The 22,040-nt window shown below is 37.6% G+C and overlaps 2 protein-coding genes and 1 long non-coding RNA gene across 17 annotated transcripts in view; 2 read left to right on the plus strand and 1 right to left on the minus strand.

Moving 5' to 3' along the window:
- The window catches only part of LOC132905063 (phosphatase and actin regulator 4B), a 397,089-nt gene extending 387,691 nt beyond the window's left edge, over positions 1-9,398 (plus strand). For all 12 annotated transcript variants that reach the window (XM_060955998.1, XM_060955999.1, XM_060956002.1 and 9 more), the window contains 4 exons: positions 173-228; positions 1,079-1,182; positions 1,270-1,442; positions 2,188-9,398. In XM_060955998.1, coding sequence (XP_060811981.1) covers positions 173-228; positions 1,079-1,182; positions 1,270-1,442; positions 2,188-2,203 — 349 coding nt within the window. In that variant the 3' untranslated portion in view covers positions 2,204-9,398. The remainder of the gene's footprint in view (positions 1-172; positions 229-1,078; positions 1,183-1,269; positions 1,443-2,187) is intronic.
- Positions 9,399-9,769: 371 nt separating this feature from the next.
- The window catches only part of LOC132905067 (serine/threonine-protein kinase S6KL), a 68,073-nt gene continuing 55,802 nt past the window's right edge, over positions 9,770-22,040 (minus strand). For 3 of the 4 annotated variants that reach the window (XM_060956016.1, XM_060956018.1, XM_060956015.1), the window contains 2 exons: positions 10,742-10,966; positions 9,770-10,446 (listed from right to left, as the gene is read on the minus strand). In XM_060956016.1, the coding sequence (XP_060811999.1) occupies positions 10,327-10,446; positions 10,742-10,966 (345 nt within the window). In that variant the 3' untranslated portion in view covers positions 9,770-10,326. Of the gene's footprint in view, positions 10,447-10,741; positions 10,967-16,408; positions 16,665-22,040 lie in introns of those variants that run through there. The other variant, XM_060956017.1, reaches the window with a different exon arrangement.
- Positions 13,828-15,256, plus strand: LOC132905072 (uncharacterized). Its single transcript, XR_009657730.1, has 3 exons — positions 13,828-14,346; positions 14,429-14,465; positions 14,797-15,256. It is a non-coding gene; the product is annotated as an uncharacterized LOC132905072 (long non-coding RNA).

A 22,040-nucleotide genomic window follows, 5' to 3' on the forward strand; every position in this document is an offset into this window, starting at 1 on the left:
TGACAGATGTCATTAAGGACAATACGTCGGATCACAGGGCAAACAGAAGACAACCCCGATGATTCACTTATTTGTCTTCGTGTGAATTTTACGCTCTCCCTTGATCGATCCAACCGATTGAAAGAAAAGAGATTTTAGACTTACACTGATTCCCGTGCCATTCTTGTTTTAGGCGGCTGAGTATGCGGCCGACACAGGAGGAACTAGAGGAACGAAACATTTTGAAAAGTAAGCTCCAAACGCAGTTAACTTTTTGCAAAATATCTGTTTCTGTTAATTGAAATTGAAACTATGTATTAACTTGTTGCGGATGAAATGGTCGAATACTTGATACTATTTTTTGAACTTAATAGATTTATCGGAAATAAAACTGTTAATCAAAATAATATTAAAAGTTACCGAGCAGGGAAGCAAAATGTTAAAGTATGATCCGTCATTTCCAACTAAAATTTTTCACACTAAAGGTAGATTTCACTCTGCCATATCTGCAAATCTATTTATTTTGACCTTTTCAAACTTCTTTAATGTTCCGGATTTTCGCCGAATTTTGCAAAAATTCCAGGTTATTTATTAACACGTCTATTTCATTATGTAATAAAAGAAGGTTTTTTTCTGCAGAATTGAAACGGAAATGAAATTTTGCATCTGTCCAAATGGACCCAAGAGTACTACGGAGAATTAATATAACTTCTCGAAAAGTTATCCCACTGTTACGAGCAACTCTTAATCGTATTATCTTCAAGTTTAATTCTTGTTTAAGAAAAACAAGCTGCTTCGATGCTTTCTCCGCGTAATATCTATGTAATAAAATAATTGTCAGAATTGACAAAAGTTCAATTAATATATTATATTCAGCTGGTTTCGAATTTTTAATTAATGTGTTATTAATAATGATTGATAAATAATTTTGAAAGATTAAATATGTAAGATTTTACGCTTTTGTAAAATCGATCGTTTCATACGTAGCAAGCAAATATCAAGATTGTTCGCATACTTCGATGTTTTTGAAATTTTTCCATTTTCTCGGCCACACGATAAATCTTGGATAAAATATGATGCCCGTGTAATCTATTTACAGAGCAAAGTCCTGCAGAAGAGAAAAAACAAAAAGAGGAGAAAAAGCGGTATCTACTGCGAAAGCTCAGCTTTCGACCGACCGTCGAGGAGCTCAAGGAAAAGAAGGTGCGTTTTGTTCAGAACGTTACGCTATGAAATCAAAACAACCAAGAAAATGAAAAAAATGTTGGATTTTTTTCTGTATTTTATTAGATTATCAGGTTCAACGACTACATCGAAGTTACGCAGGCTCATGATTATGACAGAAGGGCTGATAAACCCTGGACGCGATTGACTCCTAAGGACAAAGCAGCCATTAGAAAGGAGTTGAACGAGTTTAAGAGTTCGGAGATGGCCGTTCATGAAGACAGCCGACACCTCACCAGGTACGCTGTTTTTTCATGTATTTACGATAGAAATATAAAGATAATTCTGACATGTCCTGTATATTTATTTATTTATGAGAATCTTTTTAATTTAAAAACAATAGAAATTCTAGATTAATAGATAATCAATATGTTTGATAATTAATATATTTTATTAGAAGTAAAAATATGAAATTTTCATAAATTCAGACATAAAATTATTTGCATCATTCACAGATAATAACACTGCTTTTTTATATTTATAATCGAATTGGCACGAGAAACAAATGAAGATTTTGAAGACAGACAATGTGTTTGTTCTTTTACACACAAAGTACTGCAATTCATGTTATAACCCCCAAGAAACTACTATAGAAGAATTGTACTTTTATTGCGTTCCAAGGAAACCAATTTCAAATAAAACCTTAATCCTTTGGAGTCTTCTGTGCCACTGCAGACACATAGATAACAGAAAAATTATATCTGTATTATCTTCTGTAATAAAGAATGGAAAACAAAACGAAGATTACAGTCTAAATAAATTTAGAAAGCACCGATTCTCTCTAGAAACCTTATCGAAACAAAATTCTTAATTTCAGAAGGTTTTGCTATAAAAGTGTACTGGAGATTGCAAAGGATTAACGAAGTAGATTGCTCGAAATTAAATTCAATATCATCTGATAGAAATCAATCGTTATCCCACCCATTTCAGCCGGTCCATTAACTACAGACTCAAGTAGCGCATTTGTATTCTGCTCGGTTACAGGTTCCATAGGCCATGACAATTGCAATGTGTTGAGGTGCTACAGTGTGGTGCGGGTATAGGTGAAGGTGCAGTGTGGTGGCCTCGCGTCGAGGCTGGATAACAAAAATAAAATCTCTCTCGGTTGATCGTGGCTACCGGGGGTATTTCACGACAAGAGGAGTTTTTGCTAATACTCCGTTTGTACTCGGGGCGACGGTGACGGTGGTTTCTTTTTATGACGTTGCTGCGTCGTGTTGTCATTCGTCGTCATCGTCCTCGTCGTCATCGTGTCATGCATTGCGTCTGTCTCATCGGTAGATCGTCCTATCCATCACCCACGCATCGGGGTCATCCGCCATTCGCGCTGACGACGAACGTCTCCACGACGTCGACGAAGATTGTGATATAGGGTGGCCCGTCCTATGGAGTAATTGAGGAAAGAGAAAAAGTAACAAAGCGATCGCGTCGGGTCACTCGCTGATTTCTCTTTGTTAGAAAAAAAAAAAGACTCGTTCACGCCTGAGCTCACCTGACGCGTCTGTTAAAACTACTCCATTCTTTGGATAAAATTGTCGGAATGTCCAGTGTGACGATCTTTTTGAGCACTTTTGCATTCTTTCGATGCCAAACTAAGAAAACGAATAGAGAAAAATAAAGAGAGAGAGAGAAGAGATCGATAGAAGACTAAGATTGCAGCGTTAGAAATTTGCAACTTAGAAAATCGAAAACGTCGTTCTATAATGATATGACACGCTTTTTGTACGAATGTTCGTGGAGTTCAAACTATTTAAAAATGAAAGAGCAGGTGATTGCTTGTTTCATTTAAAGTTAATGCTCCACGTCGACTACGAAACTTTGCCATCTCTCAGAATTTCTTACTGCGAGGCATTGACTTGACTTTTATGGGGAATACGAGGTGCAATTGAGAAGAGAGATTTATATATCCTTAAAATACATTTTCAGATAAACTCTAAGATAATATGCAAATTAAACTTATACATTGGAAGTAGCTAGATGAAGATAGAAAGATAGCATGATCGACGAAGGTGGCTCTTTAAACAGTCCCTCTTCATGATAGAAGAAATTCGTTTAATAGAGGGAAGGGAAAAAGAGCACGTGAGCTCACAGGTGAACGGGTCTTTCCGTAGATTTTAGAACATCATAACTTCTCCTTTTGCCATCAGGCTAGCTCGTCAGTGTCACCTGACAACAAAACGCGTATACGTAAAGAAAAAAGCGACTCCTAAAGAAAAAAGTTTTAATCCTTTAGCATTCGTGTGATAACAATATCTTGCAGATAGTTCACGAAATACTCAAACTCGACGTGAGATGAATGTGCATCACGATAGATAATTAAAAAACAAATAAAAGAAAAATGGAGAAGAACGTCGATGAGAGAAATTGATTTAGCTTTCGATTTAGTTGTTTAAAGATGGGTTAGTTTGAAATATTTTTATACGTTGACGTTCAATAAAAAAAAACCGATAGGGAATTGTTATCATCGACTCGGCACGAAAGAAACGATTTTTTCAATCGAACGAAATAAAAACCTCGTTTTTTTAATTGACAAAACGATCAAACAAAGAGTAAGAGAAAAATGAAAAAAAAAAATACAATGAAAAAAACCGCATAGTATATATGGCGACTATTATGTGATTTATCGATAGAATTCCACGGATCGTGATTTTTATCGACTTTTAATAACCGATGACTTTGTTGTTTGTATCGCGCTAACGTTGCGTAGAATTTATTATAATTAAATATTGTTCCATTTTTGCGCACGGACAGAGACGTGTTTTTTGAATCGACTTGTGTGCGAATATCTAAGACAATCTTGTTCGAATTGACAAGAGAAAGAAAAAAAAACTATTTTTCCTTTTTACTGCCAGGTATCACTATTTCTCTATTTGCGGAGCTGTCTTGAGGAGCAAACGCTTTATTGACTTACTATACACAGAGGAAACACACAGAGACGAAATGGAAAATAATGGAACGTGCGAGAAGAACGCGGGAAAACAAAAGAAAAAAAAATATATATATATATATAGTTGTAAAATTCCGTTTTAGCGACGAACTCGATGGGAAAATGGAAAAGGAGAGAAAGGGGAGAAAGGAAGAAAAAATGCATTGTGCAATTACACACACTTTGTACAGAAATAATATACATAGTGCGTATTTTAGTGGTTATTATTATTGTTATTGTCATCGCTAGCGACACTGCGATCCTCGTTGATTTTCGATCACGCGTTTCGATTGTGGAAGCATCGGTCTTGAAACAACATAAGTAACATAAATTTTGTCTACGCTATATTATATCGATTACGCCATCGATCGTTCTATTAAAATTGATCGTAGAGTAGACAGAATTGGTCGTTTGATCGGCACGTAGACATATTGTAATCAATTGGATAGATGATTGATCAAAGAGACGTAAAGAATACGTTTCGTGGGAGTTTTCTTAAAAAAAAAAAAAAGGAAAGATATGAAAGAATCGAAACGTGTTTCGATGTCTTGCACGCTTAAATCCCCACACCCCCTCGAAGCTTCCTGTCCTTGCAAGTATGTGATCGTCATCCGTTTTAACGCTCGTGTAAGCTTGCGTCGAGACCAAATCGATAAAAAGGGAACTCGTCGTTGACACCTTCTGCTTTCGATGAACATCGTAAAATTAAAAAAAAGAAAAAAGAAGAAAATCGAACAGAAATAACAGCAACAAGAAGATTGTAAAAGAAAAACAATCAATAATTTATTCTGTCGATGAGTTTTTCATGTCGGGAAATTACGAAGAATTTTCTTAATAATTTCTGGATGTTCTCAACTTTAATTGTGCGAATCCTCCTCGATATCAGAACTCGATCACGCGAGTTTCCCTCTGCGTGATGTAAGTCGCGACGATGTGTCGATTTTCCTTCTAAATAGTAATCTAGTTTTAACGATCGTCCAATGGGGTGAGAGGATCGAATAATCGATCTCTCTCGTAAACCCGTCGGTGAACTCAGTTGTTCGATATTATAAGCAAACAAGCAAAGAATAAAAAAAAAGAAATAAAAAATTTCGTCAACTTCGCGGTCGTCGAAGATGTCGGGCCGGAAAAAGATGATCATGATGATGATGATGATGATGATAATTATGATGATGATGATGATGATAATGATGATGATAATGATGATGATGATGGTGAGAAAAAAGAATGGGAAAAGTACGAAGACCTTCTAGTGAACCACGGAGACGCAGGTGATTAAGGAACAATGTAAAGTAGGGAGATGAAGCGTCTCTCTCGTTCCATTGGTCGAGCGCTGTGGCTACCGTGTAGTCGAACAAATGTATCCATTAATTTCCGGGTTGTCTGGTGTGTGGTATGAATGTACTATGTGGATGAATGTTTAATTAAATGGAGAGAAAGAGAGGAAAGAAGATAGAGTAAATGGAAGAATAAGTATCGATCGAAATCGAAAGCTTTAGGGATGGGAGAGTGAAAATGGTAAAACTCGACGAGAATATCTTTAAATTTTCTCCTCGAGAATTTCCCATTTCTCTTTGTTCACACATTTTACAATTTCTTATGCTTTCCCTTTTTCGTTATATTTTCCTTTCTTTCCTCGAATAAGTTTCACCGTTTTCGTCGTGTGAGAGCCACTCTCGAAGACGGATGATCTAGAAGCGACGTGTACAGGACACGACATGCGAAACATAACGATTAATTAAACGACGAACGATTGTAAATAATAAGTTGAGGCGATTTTTAGGCGTAATGAAAGGGGAGAAGAAAAAATAAAAGAAAACACTTTGTAAAACACACCGCAATAGTGATCCACGCTACACGCTAAACGATATTACGCATGGCAGAACGAATGAATACTTATAAATATTTGATAGTAGGTAATGAAGAACAGGAAATGAAAACTGGTGCCCTAAACGCGGGCGATACATAAGTACTGTATACATATATGAATATTATACATATATATATATATATAGATATATATATATATATATTATATATATTATTATATCGAGGCGTACAAGCAGTATGTGCGTTTTCCAGCACAGATAGTTGGTATTTTGTGTACAAAAAAAGGAAACAAGAATAAGAAAGAAAAAAAATTGCGTAAAAAGCGAACCAGGGAGAACAATTGTTGGATACTTTCGCCGCGCTCTGTCCAGTTTGCGTGATTATTATTATTATTAATATTATTATATTATTATTGTATTTTAATTATTATAATTTTAACTTTATTATTATTGTATTATTATTATTATCATGATTTATGTAGGAGATGCGCGATAAAATTATTTATCAGCGCCGACAAACGTCACTGTCGAGTCGATCATACGCGACGATCGAACCAGTACGTTTCCGACCACATTTTTGAGCAAACCGAAAATGCAGAAATTTTCCTCCCGTAAAAAAATACACACTCTCTCTTTCTCTCTCTTTCTCTCTCTCTCTCTCTCTCTCTCTCTCCTTTTCTCTCTCTTTTATCTTATCGGACGTCTCTGCCACGATCGATTGGTCGATCCCATCGAAATTCGCCATCGACTTTTGCTCTCCATCTCCTTCGCCCCGTGCAATTTCGATTTGCTCTTGATCCTCGTACATCTTATCGTGCGTACAAGCTCGATTTACTCACGTTCCGCGAAATTCCCATTATCGGAACATAATAACGCCTCTGTAAATGAAGTATCATTTGTTCTAAAGCATCTGACGTTATTTAATATTTCATTGAATTTTTGTATGGGAATATTTCGAAAATTTGAGACAAATTTTTATCTCTGCCACATTTTTTAATTAAAAGGTTGATATTTTGGCATTTTTGAATGAGTAAATTATGAAATATATTGGAAAAATTCGGAGATGTTCTGGGTTAGAAGATTATGACATTATGGTATTGGTGCAGTGATTTCAACGCGTGGCAATGACATCAACGTTCTACCACGATTTGAACATTCGCATTTCTAACATCCTATTTCAAATTCAGATTTCTAATCACCCAAACTTTACAAATCGTCCGAAATAATTCTACAACTACATCGTAAGAATCAAATGATGTGACGCCAACAGCTATTTAAATATCCGAAATTTCTCATAATTCTATTAATTACGCTTCAATAATAATCGAACAATAATTGTAATAACAATTAGGATGGATATTTGTGAAATTCAAAACAAATGTATTGAGACAAATGAATGATCCTAATAAATGATCGTTTCAAGAAGCCAACTAAAGAAATAAAATTCGCGGACCGTGTAAAAAATCGAGCACACGCTCTAGCTACATAACAAAACAAAGAACAAATAAAGAAGCATGAGGGGAAAAAAGTCAGGCTGTAAAAAGAAATTGTCGCGATCGGTGGCCGTGCCAAACACGGCCGATTCTACTTGTATCATAATCTCTTACGATAGCTCTATTATTAAACAATAACGAAACAGTAACAACAATAAGGTAACTCGTAATTTAAGGGAGTGTGAAGAGGGATGAACGAGTGGTTGAATGCGAACGAAAGAGCGTCTGTGTGAATAAATCTCGTGCGACGAGTACGCGATTTAGTGATCGCTGTATCACTAAGAGAAGCACCTCGTAGCTACGAACGGGCTTCACGGCTTTCAGTCGCTGGTCTCGCGATTTTATTTACTTCTGCTCAACCCTATGTATCTGTCCAACCTTTATTTCCAACGAAACCATCGATCTTCTAAAAACGTCTTAAGAAGATAGAGGGCAAAAACCAATGATTTCTTTCCTCCACGCAATAACACAGCCAAAAAGAGGAAGGTATATCGCCAAGAAATTAAAAAAAAAAAAGACACGAGACCAGTGCCTGCGGCCAGCCCAAAGGATTTTTACCAAAACGACTCCGCGAGCAGCGGAGTGGAAGCAGTTATATAAAATTAGACGTAATTATTGAATTTCGTTCAATTTTGTAAACTAAGTCGAAGCGTGTCTAGCCGACGATTGAGCCGTGCTTCCTCAAGGGCCGGTTGTCGTCGACAAATAAGACGGCGACAACGTGTTTCGTCAGCTTCGCGTGTGGTTTGAATTTTGTAAAACGCGGACGCGTCCCGCGAACGATTGCTGGCACATTGAAACAACGATCTCATTGTCAGTAAAAATTAAACCCTATCCCAATTTTTCAATGTTTTATATTAACTATATTCTAATTTCTTTCTCTTTCTCTTTCTCAAGAGTCATTTATATTATCCTTTGATTTCTGCCGTATTCACTGTTCATAAAATTAAATTCGAACGGCGACTCTAATTCTGTATATTAAACAATTAGTCTGCCATTCCTCTCGTACGTTTCTTTTTAAATATTCTTTGATTTTAACGTGTTTGTTATTAATAAAATTATTGTATATTGTTAGAAGAACTGGTTTCATTGCATGAGCTGGGCTAATAATGAAACGAGGTACATTTTGTTCCTTCGTGTTTTTTGAAATTTTATATTGTAGAATTCTATGAAAGTTTTTAATAATTTTTTTTTTTTTTGGTGAATGATATAAGATCAAGGACGGTAATGATATAGGAAATTGTTGCGATCCTTCGCGTTTCGATCAATTTTATTATTTTTAGGAGATTTCTGATAAAAGTTGATCGCCTTTAATAATGTTAATATAATTTTATTTCCTTTTATTCCACTTTTTATTGATGTTTGAATTCAGACCAGAGACAGAAAGAAACATTCGACCAGTGATCGCTTGCTGACGCGTCGTTCGGGACGTAATTTGAAGGAATGCGTTGTATTATATATCGAGAAACCCTCTAAGTGTAAGAATAATAATGTATATATAATTATTATTACCATAAAACTTCGATTGATTGCACTCCCAGGGGAAAAAGAGTTGTCTCCCCTCGTCTAAGAAGAAGGAGCAAAAAACGAAAAGTAACAAAAATTGAAACTTGTGAAGATGAACGAAGACGAAGCAACAAACCTCAAAATGGTACATTCGTGGATACACAATGGATACAAATGGGAAAAAAAACGACATGAAACGGCAACAAAGAAGAAAAAAATGAAAAGAAGAAAAGAGAAGTGTTCTCGCATTGATTTCAAATATGAAGAAATGTATAAGATAAAAAAAGACGCTGCGTTTTTCGATCCAGATTCGTTCGGTTTTTTTTGTTGTTAGTTTGTACGCACTACGATTTATCGCAATTTATTGTATTATCGATGAAATACTGTAACAAAAATACTGTTAACTATTCTTAAAAAAATTAAAACTTTTGTAAACTGAGACCAACCGCGTTCTCACGCTGTATCCTGAAAACGATTCCAATGATAATTTTAATCGAATCATCAAACATTATAGTCTTTATGGTAAGACAAATCTATAAACAGTAACTTTCATATCTCTATAAAAGGCAAAGTAACAAAATGTTGGTTATTATACTGCATATCATCCTTGATATCATACAACTTTTATTTTTCAAATATTTTTTAATATAACAAGTAAATTTAGAGTTTTCTATTTAATTTAAAATCGTCAAACCAGATGTACTTGATCCTTTAGAATCATTATGAATATTAAAAGTAGCTTCTTTGGATATTTTTTCTTACTAATCCTATTTATCCAGTAAAGGGAAATGAAAGATTAAAGATCACAAAAATTGCACAGACCACCATCACAACAACAATTTATTTTTATTCTCTAGTAGGATACATTTCACTTTCATATGTTTCTTTGCTTTCGCGCCCCATAGCCGATGCAACGGGGTTAGAAAACAGAACTTAAGTATCGAGTACACTGCACACAGAAGCTACAATCGCACATTGACACATCAACATTTTTGATTTTTCGTGTTACAAAAGCTCCGCAATTTATTCTTAATTCATAAAAAAAGCCTCTGAACGTTGCAACAATTTTCTTGAAAAATAGCACCAGAGGATAGGAGATTCCGCGTCTTAAGTCAGAGTTAAAAAAATATCACTCTTCGAGCTAGAAAATAATCTAAATAGTTTAAAATCCACGGTAATTCATTCGCTTAAAAGTAATGGATGGCATCGACGACGTTGCTCGATATAAAACTAGCAACGAGCAACAAGCTAACGTTAATAAAAATGTTAGAAAAATAATTGTGGACAACATCTTTCGGCCAAAATCGATCTGGCTTTAGGCTGGAATGACTAAGGACAACAATACTATTTAACGATCACATTGATGAGATCATCGATCCTCGGCGTGAGAAATGCTATCCCCCAAAGAGGAGTCGAAACAGGAGAACTCATTGATCCTGTCTTCCTGCTCAGTTTCGACTTTTCGTCCTAGCAGACGAAACGGAGATTCCTGTATAAATTTGAAGAATAAATTGTACGAAGGGTTGTTTAAATGTCGGTTTTGTTGGAAAGCTCTGTCGTAAGCGTAGAATAGAAAAATGTAAATCTTTCAAAAGAGAAACAACTGCTATTTGAATCCAGTCCAGGAAGCCTCTCACAACTAACTTGTAGATTAAATTCCTTTGAAAAACATGAACGTGGATGTGTAACTCTCATATATGAAAATAAAAAAAGAAGAAAAGAAAGCTGTGTAAAGCGTTATTTTATCAAATGACAGAACATTTCAACGAATCTGATCATCGTACCTTCTTCTGCATGTAACTCTGCACATCGTAACCCATGTAGAAAGCGATCCTCTGCAGACTTAACAGAGACCTCAACCTCAAGCAGGGGTCCGGCTGGAGCATTCGTTTTAACAAATCCTTCGCAGCTGGGGAAATATTTTCTGCGTTTGGTGGCAAAGTTCCAGGTGGAGCATAACCAGTCCCTCTGTCCTCTGGCAGAAGTTCGCTGGTTGCACCGGCTGGATACTGTAACCAGAAGATCAGGTGATATAATTAATTAAAGATTGTTAGTTGAATAAACGGCAACATCATTAAGAAATTGGATTTCATTTTTATGGTTTAATTTATGTATTATGATTTGTTATCGTTTAAAGATTAAGTCAGTATTTTTTCAAATTTTAAACTTCTAATTATATCACAATATGTGCCTATCGACTTAAAGATTCTTGATACTATTCCAAACACAATAATCCACTGTTACATCACATAATCGATCAGGGGGCGTATTCTCTGTAATACGTAAACATTACTTCACTTGCTCAAATAGAATTGTTAATTAAAGAGTTTTCTGCGATAGTAGAATTAAAATTGACCCTTTTCCAAATTCCAAACTTTTAATCCACAACGTAGGTCAGTTGATACTATTTCAAACCCAGCAACCTACTACATCATCGCATAATCACAGGGTGCATTTTCCCTAATATATGAACATCGTTCCCCTTTCTTCAACGAAATTGTTGATTCAAAAGCTTCCTGCAATAGCAAAATTCTAAATTAACCCTTTTTCAAATAGCAAACTTTTAACCCTCGATACATATATCATCCCAGACACCCTTAACACGTTCGTCACCACGTCGCACATATCTATGCGACGGGTATACTTCCGTGGGGACCCCGTCGCCAAAGTATGGTGACGCTCTTCTTGTTCGAGTTAATTAAATATACGATATTATATATAGGATATACAACATAAAAATATTAAAAACACATTATGCCATACCTTTTATTAATTTATATTCTGGATAATATATTACATTATTCTATATCGCATGGTATTCGTTAAAACATTCCAAACACATTTGGAGTGATTTTGGACACTTCGAACAATAGTTATAGACTCCTTCATCACTACTCTCCTCACTTTCTGACTCACGCTACTGATTCACGCTGTTTACTGAACATTTTGAGGATGAAAAAATCACTGATGTACGTCTCACAAGTATGCTTCTCGACTAAATGAAAAATCTGAGATATCTGCCATGAAATCCCTCGGAATACTCCAACTGGAAAGCTTATCGCTTTCTCCATTTCAGAAATAAATAACCTTTCTTTACAATGAATCGAAGACGATAAACAATGAATCGAAGGTGATAAACGATAAATTCCTGCTTGTCGCTCTATTTACATTCTGCGTACCGGCGATCGGATTTGGGTCCCGCAGGAAACTTAGTCGAATCACGCTGGGCGACGAACGTGTTAATAACATCTCAATCCCTTCCAAAGCCAGTAACAATCAATCATTAATCTACTGAATCCATCGCGGAGCGAATTTTTCCCTAATACCACGTCTGGTCAACCCCAAAATACAAGCCATGGTTCAGCGACCAATTAACAAGCCACACCTGTCCCGACCGCATGGAACCTCGAGCATTCAAGGGCTCCGGAGACGCGTTTCTCTTGAACGGTGCGGTGTCCATAAATATTTGTTTTTACGAGTGGAAGGTCGGTAGACTAGAGAAGCTATTACCAACGTGGTACTCTAGCCTGTCTAGGTGGTCGGTACCAATACTCGCCACTCCGCTTCGCGCAGGTACAAACGCAGGGTCAACGGCCACTCACGACCCTCAACCTATTCGCTCGTTCATATCCTTCGAGCGTGTGCCACGACCTCGTGCGATCGTCTATCAGCCTATCCACTCTATCCCTATCCCGACGTACGCGTTGCATTTCTCTGCTTATTCATAGCATGCTCGCGATTTTTCCTTTTTCTTTTCACAACTCGACTTTGGGATTAGATTGATCGTTCCTTCCCCGTGTTGCATAAGTTTCAGAGTTTGATCGATGTTAGAGGAATTGGATGTCGGTTTGGGTTAAGTTTGCTTGTAATAGCGGATGGACAAGCAAAAGAACGAGAACGTCGACGATTAATGGAAACGGTGGTTACAGTTGGGACGATTCGAGCGTAATGAAGGAGCGGATTCTGCTGAGGATGATTTTACTGGAATTTTGATATAAAAAAGGGTACAAGGTGTTAGAATTTAGTGAAGAGAATTTAAGGCAGAAGATTGTGATTCGAAGTGTAAAATGTAAAGATTGGAGAATTTGAAAGTAAGAGGTAAATATTAAAAGGAAGATCAGTTTCGTGTTATAAAAATATTATTTTCCAAGTTTGTGTTTGTAAAAAAAATAATAAATAATAATGGGATTTAGGATTCATACGCACGACATTATTAATTACTTCCCTTTGTGTATCATTATATCATATTAAGATATTTTGGTACCATTGAACTCTAAAAGTGGTTCAACATAAAATTGTTGAACGGTACTTTTGCATGAGAGATAAAATCAAGGCTACGACGAAACAAGTTTGTTTATTAATTACATATTTAAACCACGGTACTTCATTATCAGCGAGATCTTAATTGACTCCTTGTGGTGCAATTTATCAAAACGTTGCGTCAGAGGGAACAGGATTCGCTTTTATTGCGCTATTTTAACCATCGTTTGGCACGAGAATCTCTTCAAATCCTACGTTCTCTCATAATTTCCGTCAAATAGGATTATCGAATTGCGACTCAAAAACAAATTCGTCCCACAAATCTACTCTTCGAAGTGAACTAGAAATTCTTAATATAGTACACTGATGTAGTATATACTTCGTTTTGAAAAAGAAAATTTTCTTAACCGGAGAAACACGAAGTTCTGTCAACCAAACGATTACATCTGCCTATCAATTTAAAGCGAAAATATTCCACCATAACTATCCATTTGAAAATCGCAGGAACTGCTCATTAAACTGTGAATTACTATACATTTATATGAAATATAAAAATTAAAAAATCTATAAAATATCCAAAGTACAGTGCTCCTCTGTATGTGAATGTGTATAAATATTTCTAATCTGTTGATCAAAAATACCTTCTAAAACCTGAGCAGTACATAGCTAATAACTGTTGAAATCTTGAAACTTGTCCCATAAATCGGCAACGGAAATGTTTAATCTTTCAAGGAATATATTACTACTGAACGATATAAATCATAAGTAGAACAAGCTGAATCGATAATCAGCGGTGACGGTGTTCCTAAATCGTTGTTTACAAGCGCCTGTAGGGAAAGGAAACCGGAGAGAGGCATGGAAAGATGCGGAAGATCGCTGACCGGAGCGGACGTGATATTTCAATTCGATCTCGACGGGAACCTTGACCGAGAGTAACGGTACAATAACGATCATTACGAGATCGTAGATAGATGAGGCGCTTTTAAACGACCCTGGTTGGGTTCTGCATAGATCAGCGAACGATTCGAAAGCCGATGAAAACGGTTCCAGTCGGTTTCATCTACGCCAGCAAACAACCGATACCTTGTAGCTCGTGATCTTCGGTTCGATGATCCCAGTCTTTCAGTAGGTAAGTAACAGTATCCCTATAAATACTCCATGAAAATTGATTATCCATCGACTTCAGGAGATCAGCGCCTACTTTGTTGCAGACCTTGAGTATCCAGACGTGGCGGATCGAATGAAACGGTACGTTGGGAGATAGTTGAAGATTGTTGACGATGAATGTTTTCTTTATTTTTATATTTTTATAACTACGCGCTATATTATTCGCTACCTAAAATATGCACGATCGCTATATTATAATAGAACCATCGCTAAACTCGTAATTAGAAAAAACCCAGTGATGAAAATTAATAAAAATCAAAGACACATGTTTCGTGTCCGATCAAACTTATTTTATTTCGCGCGTCATTAACAAAGAATGCAGAAGTGAAAACTAAATTAATAATAATCGCGGAGATAAACCTAGACATAATAATAACAAACAAAAAAATTATGCCTCGCTTATTTTCTCCAGAATGGCAATAAATCATCACTCATGCAGCCTCTTAAATCCCAAACGCTGTGAACTATTCATGAATCGTCCCCGAAGAGGCATTTAAAATACCAATGCCCCATTATCAAATCTTCCTCCATCCTCTCTAACACGAAACTTCCTAAATCGCCCATTCAATTGACGAGGCAAATATACGAAACAGCCGGCAATCTCCGGCGGTTGAACAGAGTAAACAGAATCTCTCGTGACGACTTCCGTGTCTTCGTAGCACCTCCATATCGCGTTGGAGGTGCTTCTCGTCTTCGTCGAAGTCATCTCTCGAGACTCAGAAAAAAAAAATCAGCAGTTCGTTGAACCTGACGGCGCTTCTCGAAACGACTCTTTTATTTTTTTCCTCGTCCGACGAAAAAGAATTTCAGCAGAAAAAGAAAGAAAAGGAGAAGCTTCGAGCCTAGAACGATATACGCGAGCGTGCCACGTTCACCGGTGAATTCCAGCCGGACAGAGGCTAGGCCAGCTAATTGCTGAGCAAACCTCGGCTGCATTCACCGACGACGTGGATATGTTCGTTAGCACTCTTCAAGTCGGTACTTCGTCGGACTCGCATTTCGTCTTGCTCTAAACGCGGCGTTAAGACTCCTGAAGATTACAGGAAACGTCCACCACATCGGCAGGTAGGTTTATTTACCAGAGATAGAGAAGCTGTAGCGAAGTTTCACTGAAAATGAGAAGAGTACGAGGAGAAGAAGCGCATTAACAGGGATGAAGCCAATGTTTACGATAGGTTTTGTAATTTTGAAAAATGTATGGTTTAGTGTGAAGCAGTTGCTGTACTGAAGGAAGTTGAAAATCGAAATGAAGGGAAGTGTGAGTTTGCTACTGTGACTGCGACGCAAAGATGGAGAATGTTGTTTTATAGCCGTGAGAATGCCAAGTATCAATATTTGATTTTTCGTGGAGTTTTTGAATTAATTATTCACGCCTTAAAAGCAGTACCGAATTAGTATACATAGTGGCAGAAGAACTTAAATAGATTTCTCTTTGCGATTGTACAATCTCTATCGTACGTGATATATCCGTGAAAAGAATTTTTTGAGAAATATTTTAGCGTGTTATTTTCAGCCGTGCGTGTTTCGAAATAAAAAGAAGTCGATATTTCCTAGAAAAATCAACATCGATTATATTTAATACTGTTCTTTAACTTGCATACAAACGATAATAAACAGTAATACAAGCATTTAATTAATACGTTTAAGATTAATTGTAAACGGCGATGGCATTATAATGAAAACCATCGTAAACAAGATGTTCAAGCTTATCTGCATTGAAATCAACAACGTTCATCAAAATTAGAACCGGAGAAAAAAATGTCTTCTGCGCAAAACAATAGAACACCATAATTAGAAGACGTAGCTCGAAGAAGATAGGATCCTCGTATACCTCGCGACGTTTGCGAACAATCGTGGGAAGGTTTTCGCGCGAAAAGAGGAAACGCGTGATTTCTGGACTGCACATATAAAACTAATACGTCATTTCCTGTGCATGCCAGTCAAGTTTATTCGTTAACATTGCCATAATCGCAACGTTTGAAACGATAGCGTTTCCTGTGCAATGAGACGCGCTACATTTTATGGTTAGTATCGTGCAAACATAACAGCGCTTAGCGCGGAGGCCCTTCAGGATCTTTATGAAACCCTCGAAACCTTTTCCGCTCGTTTGCCTTTGCCACTACGGCCAGTCGGCGAATAGACGTTTTCACAGACGTACAACTTCAATCTCCCGTGAGAATTGTCACAGTTGAATCGCTCGCGGTGTCCAACCGTGCGGGGAAAACAATTTCCATCGGGAAACGCTTTTCTCCTCGTTGGAATGTGCTTCTTGTTGTCATTCTGGCAAAAAAGTAAACGGTAGAATAAACGTTTGGTGTTTTTATGGTAATTGTAATTTCATGGTACTATGGTTTTGTTATTTTATACGACGATTGAATGAAAAAGACAGAAATTTGGCTTGCGTTAAGTTGATTGCAATTCGATTTTATCAAAAATGTTTGGGGTAATAGAACAATCACTTTTCTAATGCTGAGATACAAATATAATTTATATTAAATTTTATGTTAAAAAGATTGTCAATATTTAAGATATCCATCTTCTCTGATTACTGAATTATGTAACATTCACAACGAAGTTGGACGGCAAAGGTACGTCTGACAAGAAAGAACGTCGCTTGCAGACAGTAGAGATGAAATTTCAACAACGATAAATATTAGTTCGAATATGAATATTAAACAAATGTTTTACTGTGTCAAACATTAACACCGTTACGTTCTTCTAATTTGTCTTCTGATTCTCTTCTGTATGTCAGTAATATCACCTTCGATGCTTAGTAAAGTAGAAGATTATTGGATTATTGAGACGAATCTTTAACTGTCGGTTAATAGCAGACATTTGTCTCGAAGCTGCACAGTGCACACGCATCGATGGGATGCGCAATGATGCATCGAATATGCGACGAGCGGATGTCACGAAACGGAGAGGAAACCCGAAGATAGACTGACTGAGCACGTGTCTTATGTCTGCAATCGCAATAGTCTCGTATTTTCGCGCGTATGCTTTCTCCCACTTATACTCGTTGTGTCATTAATTATCTGCGAATGTTTCTTTATGAAGAGGAGTTGGTTATCTTGAGGATCCTTTGTGATGGAATCATTTGTTTCACAATGCCGATCAATTAAATGTGAATCAGTCGATGATGATTATTTGCAACAGTGGTAATTGCACAATTAAATTTTCTTTTCTTAAACCGATCGACAAGTTTCGATTTCAGAGAAACAATTATCACGAAGAATATTCCAATACGCAACAAATCTTCGTGATAGATGAATATAAACAACCGGTTTTGTCGAACCATGTCAAGAACACATACAATTACTCCCTGCAATCGATAATAAAACATTAGAATCCAAGAGAGGAAATAAAAAATAACAATATAGGAATCCATGTGCTCATCGAGTATGTATGTCGAGATCTATCGATAATGAGTTTTCGAAATTTCGCGCGGTTCTACGAAGGAACTTGAACTACGAAGCGAAAATTTCCCTAAATCGATGCAAAATATTCATAGCAAACGTAAAACATTTTATTGCGAAAGATTCACCACGTTATAATAAGTGAATAGCTACGCGAAAAGTAACGCTAATTTTTTAAAAAAAGAGGGATGTTTTTTCTGTCGCTATGAATTCATGGCAGGCAAACTCTTGATCCAACATACAAACGTGAAATATTAACAGTTAAAATTTCGCGTCTCGATGTGAGTACACAGGCGAATTTCGTTGTTGCTATGAATATTTCACGTTAGTCCGAAGGATCCTTACAGAAAGGGGAGCGTAAGAGAGGGCCATCACCGATCGACATTACGACGTGCAGGCTCGTTTCCCGCGAAGGTGCATCGACCAGGAGGCAGGTTCTATTCCCGTCACGATGACTGTGTTCTCACGACAGAAACTGCAAATAGAAACTGGTGATTACGAATCCATCATCGACATCGACCGTCGGAGGTGGAGTCCTTGTCAGGAATTCCTGTGTCGCGGGATTTCTTGTCGGTCAAAGGATACGAGAAAATAGAAATACATGCACGAGCGAGGAAAACACGCATCCTTCTACTGATATTTCAGTGAATAGTTAAGAGAGTACGTTTAGAAAAGATTTTTCCATACATAATATAAAAAGCTATACTTGCAAATAAATCTTTAAATAAATCTTTAAGCCTGTTCTTGTTTCTAGCTTATTTCCCTAAATGATAAGCTTATTTCGACATTTTTTCAAGTTCACTATCATCATGATCAACTGGAAAAAAAATAAAAACAGAACTTATGCAAACTTTAACGATGACTCCTTCAAGTATACAAAGGTCAAGTAGACCAAGGAACTTGTTTTAACAATACTGCTGGAAGAAACTTTGTTTTTTAAAAATCCTTATGGCATATTTTCAGCAATTAAAAGAAAGGAAATTTATTACTTCTAAAAAGCACCTACTTACAATTTATTTATTTATACTGACAGTAGTTATTCAGCCTGTAGCAACTGTGAAACAGAAACGATATAATCCGATATAATTGTATCGGAGAAGCATTGCAATGAATAGGAATCGCATCCTCGTAGCCGAAGAGGTGAAACGCATCAAAATATGCAAGACGATTAGACCGAAATAAACACGGAGCTCTCACGAGCAACATTTATTCTCCATTACCTTAAACAGCCTTACCCCGGCTTCAAATGACTCGAGTCCATAAAATCAAGAATAGCACAGAGAGAAATAAAGGACAATGGGGTTTGTGTAAGAGAAGCAACGAACGCGAGAAGAAAGGATGCGAAAATCTAAGAAAAAACGAGAAACCGGCAGAATCATGGGGAAAAGAAGAAAGCGTGGAAAGAGGAAGAAGGACCGGTCGTGTACTTAACACAGCGTCGGACATTAACTTCCCATTAACTGTCGGCCATTAAAGGAGCCAGGAGAAGGCAGCGCACCGCTGGCGCCAGGAGTAATCGGCATCAGGTACTAGGCGCCCCGTGCTATCCGCGTACAACTCTTCAAGGCTATTTATAAACCTGCCCCGCTGCTGCAGGCGAACTTCACGTGGATAAACCCGCGATAAAATCCCCTTTCGGCGGCAAATCGCAATAGGATCCATGTGTTTCCCCACCGGTTCTCAGGTTTCTACGTTGCTAGAGTCGTCCTTGATCGTATCCTCGATTATAACAGGAAAACAGGGAAAAGAGGAGGGGGTGGAATTCGATGTTTATGACGATGTTAAAGTTAAAATACCAATTTAACGGAATTATTAGAAAACACTGGCAATTATCTAGAAAAAAAAGCGTTAACTTCGAGGGGATACGTAATAACCCTCGGAATTAAGTTTTGATGAAGATTAATTAGAATTTGAACGTTCAGAGAAAGTGGTAGATTAATTGATATGTGGGGATTTTAGAACGTAGTGTAGATGGTAAATTAATCGATATCTGAGGATATGCCGAAGTTGAGAGATTACCTAATTCATATTTCAAGTTTTGGGGAACACGGTATATTAATTGACTAGTTGATATATTGAGGCAATAATTAACTGAATCAATTATGTGGATACAGTATCTTAGTAGTATCTATCATAAAATACATCCTTGTTTTCTAATGGTTATTAAAGACGTACAAGAGCATTGGTCGCAAAACGTACAGAACGAACGACGCTTTAGTGGTCAGAACCAAAACCTGCTTCATCAGCATGAATAATATTTATTATCTCTTATTTCTAAAAATACTTGCAGCGTAAGCTAAATATAAATATCTCGCGAAAGAAACCAAGCAAATTAGATCCACTCATTTTCAATTACTAACAAACCCTAAGAATCATTTTTCGAAGAACCACCCGTAAATTAACCCTATTACAATAAAACAGAGTTAAAATGACCACCGAAGTGGCCGTACAATTTCATCGGAAGAAAGAAGGAATGATTGAAGAGTCAGGTGCGCAAAAAGGCAGGATTGAATTCATTATTCGAGGCAATTCCGCAGGACGACCTGACAAAGCGTCGCCGAGAGGCAGTCATCAAGGTAGCGTGACACTCGAGTACCTAATCGCGACTCATTCGAGCGCTCGCGCTCGTCCTCTGGCAGAAGGGAAGTCGGGACAAGTGCATGCGAGAGGCTCGAGGCCGTCGAGGACAGTAATTTCGATGAAAATCGATAAGTCAAGGGGGAGAGAAGACGAGAGGAAAGGGGGGACACGGAGGACGCGGCAATCAAGCCGCAGAAAACCGTGATATTCCCCCCTTAACTGGTCGGTGGCCAACATTTCCTCACGTACGATCGCGCGCGAACGCGCAACGATCTAGGATCTATAAATAACCGAGGCGTGCATAAAGCGCGATCGAACGATTTCGTGGCATAAGAAGAAGAAGAGAAAAGCTAGTCTGACTGAAGGAACTTGCGAGCCGGTTGGATAATTATCGCGAGAAGGGACGAACAGAGACGATAGAAGCGTTTCAACGGTGTGTGCTGTGGTCCGAAGAAGTGTAACGAGTTACCAGTCCAACCAACACAACCTTCGTTCTAGCTAATATTTAGGATCTATAAATAGCAAGATATGGACCTGGAAGAACGCACGTCCTGTCCTTGCCTGAACTGGTATCCTCTGGTGTGCCGACGCAGCCTACAGCAGGTTCTGTTTGCCTGCTTCTTACGGATGAATTATGCAATTATTCCAGTCAATCTTCCTTCTACGCGGTGTTATATTCAAGGAAAATAAACGGCGTCACGGTACGACCGGATAGGAGGTGAGTTACTTTCAGATTGACACTGGTATGTACGCTCCGATTTCAGGTTTAGATATGTTTGATGAGGACTTCAGTATCGGTGGACATGATGGAAGTTGAATCAATTAGGATCTATAGCTTCCTTATTAATCAACTGTAGAGTGTATTAAATTGCGTACTAGATTTTATAACATAACTGTGTAGCGCAACTAACTATAACATTCGTTAAATTTATCTAGTTCCAATGCACTCCAACAGAAATTTCAAATTGATAAGAAAATATAAATTCACCGTTGATATCTAGTTCTGCAGTAAAGATTCAAATACGCATATATACAATGTACAATAAAACTGTTTCTGTCGATGAACATCTGTGATTCCTTTTTTCTTCCTCAATTAGCTGTAACTTCCATTAAAACCTGATACCAATACTTTTCTACAATAAAATCTCAGACCCGCAACAAAATGCAAATTCACCACTACCAATATCCAACGCCACGTCAAAATTCAACAATGTTATACAATATCGAAAAGCAAAATTACTCCAATCCAATTCTCCTTCTTCTCTTTAAGTAGCCGTCAATCAAACCACTGAAAAAAGAAGAATAAGAGAGAACTGGAAGCCCGAAAGTTCAATGATCAAGACCCGTTCCAACCTTGGTCCAGAAGACAACGACCATACCAAGCGGTTTCGAAAATCCATAACATGGTAGTCGATCGAGAATGGGTAATATGGTCGCGTTCCAGGGGAAACGAGGCGTGCATCGTTGCATCGGCGCGATGCAGCACGCACGCGAACACAAACACACTTGGGCAAGTAATACCCAAGATCTATAAATAGCCTTGTCGAGGGTGCAGTAGGCATCTCGAAGGGGAGGTGCACGCGCTGCACGCGAGGTGTCTTTTCCTCCTGAGGATAGGAAAAAGGAGGATCGACTGGTTCAGCTCGAATGCCTTCTTCGG

This window comes from Bombus pascuorum, chromosome 3 (genome assembly GCF_905332965.1).
Source record: "Bombus pascuorum chromosome 3, iyBomPasc1.1, whole genome shotgun sequence".
Taxonomy (NCBI): Eukaryota; Metazoa; Arthropoda; class Insecta; order Hymenoptera; family Apidae; genus Bombus; species Bombus pascuorum.